The sequence below is a fragment of the Balaenoptera acutorostrata genome, chromosome 8 (genome assembly GCF_949987535.1).
Source record: "Balaenoptera acutorostrata chromosome 8, mBalAcu1.1, whole genome shotgun sequence".
Classification (NCBI taxonomy): domain Eukaryota; kingdom Metazoa; phylum Chordata; class Mammalia; order Artiodactyla; family Balaenopteridae; genus Balaenoptera; species Balaenoptera acutorostrata.
The window spans coordinates 83829849-83838260 of record NC_080071.1 but is presented as its reverse complement, the minus strand read 5'-3'; the positions used below and the strand labels follow the sequence as shown (position 1 = coordinate 83838260).

The 8412-nt window shown below is 34.8% G+C and overlaps 1 protein-coding gene across 2 annotated transcripts; it reads right to left on the bottom strand.

Annotated features, from left to right (window-relative positions):
• Nucleotides 1–356: 356 nt before the first annotated feature.
• CCL20 (C-C motif chemokine ligand 20) lies at nucleotides 357–3500 on the bottom strand. Of its 2 annotated transcripts, none has more exons than XM_007166708.2 (4): nucleotides 3422–3500; nucleotides 2141–2252; nucleotides 1324–1401; nucleotides 357–378 (listed from the first exon to the last, which is right to left on the bottom strand). In XM_007166708.2, exons 1-4 carry the CDS (start codon nucleotides 3498–3500, stop codon nucleotides 357–359), a joined length of 291 nt encoding a protein of 96 aa, XP_007166770.1. The 2 variants fall into 2 exon arrangements, with proteins under 2 accessions (XP_007166770.1, XP_007166769.2); XM_007166707.2 differs by having other exon boundaries at nucleotides 2141–2255; nucleotides 3422–3497.
• Between the last annotated feature and the right edge of the window lie 4912 nt (nucleotides 3501–8412).

Genomic DNA, 8412 nt, shown 5'->3' with positions numbered 1-8412 from the left:
GTTTTGGTTTTTTTTAATAGCCTTCTCTTTGCAAGAAAGTCCATATATCCCATTCCTCCAAGCATAACTTTATACCTCATACTAAACCAAATAGCTTATGGAAAACTAGTATTAAATAGCAAAACACAAATAAAACCACATATATAAATAACATAACATAAAATAGAGTATAATGTGATGCTTAACAAAGCAAACTGTGATGCAATATGAATCAACTTCACTAATTGGACAAGTCCAATGAGACACAAATCAGATAAGCTCTGAACCTTCAACAGTGTGTAAGTGAAACTGCCAACTCAGCTAGGTTCCTTTTGTTCTTGGGCTGTGTCCAGTTCCATTTCAGGGAGTATCCATTTTTACATCTTCTTGACTCTTTGACTATAAAGAGAAAAAGAAGAAAAGAAATAAGCAAAGATAGGGTGCCTGGTGGGTGGGAATGTCTTTGGTGCCTACAGATTGCCTCAGACACCCCAATCTCATCTCAGGATACCAAGCAGCTCAGAAGCCATATGAGGAAATCAGGGTTCCTGAAACAGGAACAGGAACAGGATATGAACAGAAACAAACAGGATATGAACACTAAGGTTGTGTCTTCATATTCGGTATCTGGCACCTGGGTGTGACATGATTCTGTCCATTGATAAAATGTCACTCCATTATCATCAGTGTAAATCAGAGCCATTGATCTCTTTTTAACTTTTTTTTTTAGCTTTTAACAAACGAATGTCATGTACTCTGTAAATTATATAAATAGGAGGCATCTTTGCAACAAGAATCAAATGCATAGAGGAATCTAATACATCGTGTGAAAAATCATTCAATTAAAAACAATTAAAATAAAAATGGGGCTTCCCTGGCGGCACAGTGGTTCAGAATCCGCCTGCCAATGCAGGGGACACGGGTTCGAGCCCTGGTCCGGGAAGATCTCACATGCCGCGGAGCAACTAAGCCCGTGTGCCGCAACTACTGAGCCTGCGCGTCTGGAGCCTGTGCTCCGCAACAAGAGAGGCCACCGCAACGAGAAACCGGCACACCGCAACGAAGAGTAGCTCCAGCTCACCACAACTAGAGAAACCCTGCGTGCAGCAACGAAGACCTAACTCAGCCACAAATAAATAAATTTATTTTAAAAAAAATTAAAATGATCTGTAAGTGGTTGAAAAAATGAATTTTTTGTTTTCATGGTCCGATTCAAACTACCCTTTAAAAATGTCATAGTGCTTAGGCTAAAGCATCCCAGCAAGCCTGTGATGCACCACTCTGAACACCACTCTTTCCCAAACATTTGGAGAGAGAGGCTGGTGGATTGTAAACGTTCCATACCTGAGGATATGCACTGCTTGTTTCACCCAATTCTTCTTTGGATCTGCACACACAGCTAATCTTCTCCTTGTGTATAAGCTGAAAAAAGTCAGAGAATTTGATTTATGTTTCAATTTCATTTATTGTTTAAATGTTTTTTTCTTTTTTTCCACAGGACATGCAATGGAAATTTCATATTCCAATTGGTGGCTCTACGCCCTAAACATTTTATTTGTTTCAGAGGTGAAACAAAATGCAAAAAAAAAAAAAAAAATTGCTTCTTATAAAGTTTGATGCAAGAAATGAAAGTGATTCTCCCTGACTTTCTCTGCAATCTAACAAAAGGTTGTGCAGTAACAGGAAGATAAAGCCCCAGAATTATTTAATTTTGTTGTTGGTGGCTACATGAAATATGTATACATCTGATCAATAACTTATATCATTCCAAAATATAATACCCTATATAAATCAAGAATATTATATGAGATAGTGTAACTACTCTGAGCTTTAGCTTACAGCCCAACCACTTTCTGGTAGAAGATGCTCATTTCAAAGTTTAGGTTTTTCATATTTTCCTGAGATAGCATCTTAGTAGCTTATAAGTTTATCTTCAAAAGTGATTTTGCCCTCAACTGTGTTCATTTTTTTTAAACTAAGATTTGCCTTATTCCAGTTCCATTTAAAGTGAACTTTGAAGAATAAATGTACTACTAAAACCCAGCTAGCTTTTTGCCACATGAGTTATTTCTGAATGAAACTCCAAAAAGGCAAAGCTTTTTCTACTTGAAATTCTCATGTACTCCTAATACAAATGAATTAGAATTCCTTAATAACTTACATGACTGCATTGATGTCACAAGCTTCATTGGCCAGCTGCTGTGTGAAGCCCACGATAAATTTGGGATGAAGGATTTTTTCTGTATATTGGAGGCAGCAGTCAAAGTTGCTTGCTGCTAAAAAGAAATGAAAGATATTGAGTCCACATGAATGAACTTATTCTGTGATAGGTATCGTGGAACTACTTGAAGTTGTGGAAAACCTAGAATCTGATTTATATGGTAAATAAACTATTTAGAGGAACACCTCCAATATCTTTGAGACCCATTTTAACATAGTTTCCAGTTCTCTTAAAAAAAAGTAGTTTGTGTACTGGGAAATTTTGGTTCAGTAATACAATTTAGAAGCACATGAGACATCAGTCTCATAAAAGGAATATCTTTAGTAAGAAACACAAACTGACAGTGTTTTATTTCATTCACTATAATCACTCAAGAATATGAGTACCTTCCACTTGAAGAAACCCTTATAAATAACCTTCTAAATTCAGAATAAAAATAAATTGGCAGGTTTTAATCTATTATCTGGCTACTGAATATTGAGAGGAGGGGAAGGACGAGAAATTACAAAGGAAAATGCGATTTATAGGAGCTGCTAATAAGAGCTACAATTAAAACACTTTGAAATTGTAATATTAGTTAATGGGAATTTTTTATTTTGTTCATAAAAGTTCAACGCATGTATTTTCAGGAATGCACCTGTTGCTAAAAGTGATGTCCTCTTACAGTAATAAAGCAATTCTTGGACACTCCCCTGAGTTAAATTACAACCTACTGTATACTTAACCTGCTGTAAGGGATAAATGTAATCTCAAAGTTGGCAAGTGATGTCCCAAGGCCTTGTAAGGATGAAGTCAGGTGCCATAATCCACCCCTAAAGGATGAGTTTTGAACTCTGCTAAAACTATTTAGTTGGGAAATGAGAAAGCTAGGGAAATGGGAGAATTTTCTACATTTCAAAATGGCCCCATTCACTGGCAATGTTACACAATTTACATCTCTCCCAGAATAGCACTTTGGGTTGTTCTGGAGTTCGAGGGTCTCTAAGAGCCCACCACCACTGCCCCCCAAATTTGCTGAGATTGACAGCAGAGAAAAAATCCTGATAGGCAGCAGTAACCTTTCCCTCTTCCACTCACCAATGAGATGACAACCCTCATCACTTCCTTTTGAAGATTTTCTAACAGGCTTCCATCCCTTGGGGACCCCTAGATGAGCTCAAGGCTTAGCAGAAAAATGAAAATAGTTCTTCCTCCTGTGCTAGCAGAAAGAGTGACACTTACCTTCTGAATTGCTGCAGAGGTAGAGTAGCAACACTGACATCAAAGCAGCCAGGAGCAAACTCTTGCTACTGCACATCATTTTCAGCTCAAAGAATAGATGTCTCAGTGCTGGGTACCTAGTGCCCTGGGAGAGCTGTTATGCTTGATAGCAGCCTGGGCCTGGGATGGCCCTACTTATAGCAAGTATTGGAATGTACATAGAAGGCGTGTTCTCACATGGGGTTTTCCCCATTGATTAACCTGCCCCATCATGTCGTCACAAAGAAGAAACCACAGGGAAAACTTCCTGCCTTTCCCTAATGTTGGGAAGGTGTGAAGGTCAGGATGGAGGGGGAGGGAAGGTTAAGAAGGGGAAAATCCTGTAAAATCCTTTGAATTTGCAAAGAAGGAAAAGCAGCTCAGCCCTGCGTCCCAGAAAAGATGTCTGTCCTGTTTTAACTTAATCTCTTGTCTCTGAAAAGAGAGGACAAGGATTAACAGTGATACAAAGATAAGCCCCACTCAGGAACATTCCAGAACTCCTATTGTTACACTCTGATTGCTTTCCAGAGCCAATAGGGGAGGGAGAGGATGAGGCAGGACACCAAGTGTACTCAAGCATTTACAATTTCATCGTTGGTGCTCAACTGTCACCAAAGACCTTGAATTTCTGGGCTATGATGCAGAGCAGGTAATATAGTAATGCTTAGTAGTGTCCCCAATTTTAGTGGAAAATACCAGCTCTTAAGTGAGACTCAAGTTTCAGGTTTATCTTAGTTTCAATCTCACTCTTCTAAATCTTCTACATTTTACATGACTCTAATCAACATTGCAGCCCAGAAAATGACCCTCATCTGCCCATAACTCTTCAAGCTAATGTGGTTACATAACTCAATACAAAGCCTCAGAAGAAAAAAAAAAAAAGAGGAAAAAAGTAGGAAGAATATCATTGTATGCTGGGAACTGGGTTTGCAGGAAGGGTATGACTATAAAGAAACACTACAAGGGAGTTTTAGGGGGCTGATGAAGTTATTTTCTATCCTATTATGGGAATGGTTACACATCACTACACATGTGTTAAAATTCATAGAACTGTACATCAAAAGAAAAAAGTGAATTGTATTATATGATCATTTAAAAAGTAAAGTTTAAAGATATCAAAATCATAAAAAAGAACTGTCTACTATAAACAAATAGATTGAAAGTAAAAGATCAAAAAAGATATGCCATGCAAAGAATAAACAAAAGAGAACTAGAGTTGCTATGCCTATATCTAACAAAATAAATTTTAAAACAAAAGAAAGTTACTAGAGATAAAGAGGGAGTTCCATAATGATAAAGGATCAATCTGTCAGAAAGATATAAAAATCATGACCATATATACATCTAACAACAGCACCTCAAAATGCATAAAGCAAAAACTGACAGAATTGAAGGGAAGAATAAACAACTCAACAATAAAGGTAGACATTTCAATACCATATTTTCAATAATGAATAGAAAAGCTAGACAGAAGATGTACAAGAAAACAGAAGATTCGAACAACACTATAAACCAACTAAGCCTAACAGACATCAATAGAACACTCTATCCAACAACAATAGAAGAGGCATTCTTGCAAAGTTCATATGGAACATTCTTCCAGATAAATCATATGCTAGGCCATAAAACAAGTCTTAATAAATTTCAAAGGATTGAAATCATACAAAATATGTTTTCAAACCACAATGTAATGCTCAGAGAGAAACTTATAGCAGGGATACATGAAATAGAGAATAGCAAAAAATAGAGGAAATCAAAGTAACCAAAATTTGGTTCTTTGAAAAGATCAACAAAATTAACAATCTTTAACTAGGCTAACCAAGAAAAAAAAAGGGAGGGGTGGCGTGAAGAGAAGACAAATTGTTAGACTCAGGAATGAAAGAAGGGGCGTCACTACCAACTTTAAGAAATAAAAAGGGCTAAAAGGGAATATGATGAACAACTGTATGCCAATACATTAGATAAAATAGATGAAAGGGACAAATTACTAGAAAGACACAAAATCTGAACCTGACTCAAGTAGACGTAGAAAGTTTGAATATGTAACAAGTAAAGATATCAAATTGGTAACTAAAAATATTTCCACAAAGGAAAGTCCAGACGCAGATGGCTTCACTGGTTAATTCTACCAAATATTCAAAGAAAAATTAAAACCAATTCTTCACAAACTTTTTTAAAAAGTAGAAGAGGAGGAAACAATTTCTAACTATTCTATGAGGACAGTAGTACACTGATATCAAAATAAGACAGAGACATCACAAGAAAAAAAAAAAACTACAGACCAGTATCTCTTATGAATACAGACACAAAATTCCTCAGCAAAACACTAGTAATCTGTATCCAATAACATATAAAAAGGACATAAACTAGGAAATGTAATACACAATATTAGTTGAACAAATAACAAAACCATGTGAAAAAAATTTGACAAAAATTCAACACCCTATCATAATAAACACTCAGCGAACTAGGAATAGTAGAGAACGTCTTCAACCTGATAAAGGTCATCTATGAAAGTCCCACAGCTAATATAATACTTAATGGTGAAAGACTGAATGCTTTCCTTCTGAGATCAAGACCAAGACAGGGGTGTCCACTCTAACCACTACTATTCATCATTGTACTGGAGGTTCTAGCCAGGATAATTAGTCAAGAAAAGGGGGAAGCACCCAGATTGGAAAGGAAGTAGTAACTATCTTAATTTGCAAATGAGATAACCTTGTATGTAGAAAATCCTAAAGAATCTACTAAAAAACTATTAGAACTAATAAGTTCATCAAGGTTGCAAGATTCAAGATCAATATACAAAAAAATATTAATTGTATTTCTATACAATATCAATAAACAACTTGAATATAGAATAAAAAAGCAATTACTTTTATAATAGCATAAAAGAATAAAATATCTAGGTATAAATTTAACAAAACAAGTGAAAAGTAACTTAAAACTACAAAACATTATTAAAGAAATTAAAGAAGACTTCTAAATAAATGGAAAGACGAGGGGTGGGATGAATTGGGAGATTGGGATTGACATATATACACTAATATGTGTAAAATAGATAACTAATAAGAACCCGCTGTATAAAATAAATAAATAAAATAAAATTCAAAAAAAAAAAAAAAAAGAAGCTAAACATACACCTACGATATGACGCAGCCATTCTACTCCTAGGTATTCACCCAAAAATAGTGCATATGCCCCCACAAAAATTTTTCCACAAATGCTTATAGTGGTGTTTTTTCAAACCAAACAAGTGATTATAGTTGATTTACAATGTTGTATTAGCTTCAGGTATACAGCAAAGTGATTCAGTTATATGTATATGTGTATATATATATACATATTCTTTTTTCAGATTCTTTTCCATTATGGGTCATTACAAGACATTGAATATAGTTCCCTGTGCCATGCAGTATGTCATTGTTGTTTATCTATTTTATATATAGTAGTTTGTTGTTTATCTATTTTATATATAGTAGTTTGCTGTTTACCTATTTTATATATAGTAGTTTGTATCTGCTAATCCCAAACTCCTAATTTATCCCCCCGCCCCACCACGTCCTTTCCTCTTTGGTAACCATGAGTTTGTTTTCTATGCCTGTGGGTCTATTTCTGTTTTGTAAATAGGTTCATTTGTATCATTATTTTGGATTCCACATATAAGTGATATCAAATGAAAAAAAAATTTTTTTAATTTAAATAAATAAATAAACAGAAAGACATCCCATGTCATGGATTGGAAGATATCATTGTTAAGATGGCACTATTCCCTAAATTGATCTACATATTCAACACAAGTCCTATCAAAATCCCAGCTGAGTTCTTTTCAGAAATGGAAGATACTCAAATTCATATGGGATTACAAGGGATCCCAAATAGCCTCCTGATGACAAAACTTACTATAAATCTACACTAACCAAGACATGTGATACTGGCATAAGTGTAGACACATAGATCAAGGGAATAGAATTGAGAGTCCAGATATAAACCTTCATATCTATGGTCAACTGATTGTTTATTATGGTGCCAAGACTATTCAATGCAGGAGAGAATAGTCTTTTCAGCAAATGATGTTGGGACAACTGGATATCCATATGCAAAAGAATGATGTTAATCATGTTAATGATTAAGTCAAAATGGATCATAGACTTAAATATAAGAGCTAAAACTCCGAACCTCTTACAAGAAAACATAGAAGTAAATCTTAATACCTTGGGTTGGGCAATGATTTTTCAGATATAAGAACAAAAGCTCAAGAGACAAAATAAAAAACCAACAGGACTATATCAAAACTATAAACTTTTGTGCTTCAAATGATAGTATACAATGTGAAAAACAACCCACAGAAAGATAGGAAATATTTGCAAATTATATATCTGATAAAGGACTTATGCTTGTATCCAGAATATATGAAGAACTCCTGCAACTAAATAATGTAAAGATAAATAACCCAATTTAAAAATGGACAAAATACCCAAATAAACATTTCTCCTATGATGTATAAGTGGTCAAAAAGCACATGAAAAGATACTTAACATCATTAGTCATTAGATAAATGTAAATCAAAACCACAATGACATACCACTTCACATCCACAAGGATGGCTATCATCGAAAAGATAGATGAGTGTTAGTAATGATGTGGAGAAATTGGAATACTCATACATTATTGATGGGAATGAAAAATGGTGCAGTCACTTTGAAAAACAGTTTGACAGTTCCTAAAATGGTTAATCATAGCATTGCCATATGACCCAGCAATTCCACTCCTAGTACACTCAAGATAAATAATATATCTCCACATAGAAACTTGTATGAATGTTCATGGCAGCATTATTCATAATAGCCCAAAAGTGGAAATAATCCAAATGCCATCAACTGATGAATAGATACATAAAATGTGGTGAATGTATACAATGGAATATTCTTTGGCAATAAAAATGAAAAGACTACTGGTGGATGCTACAG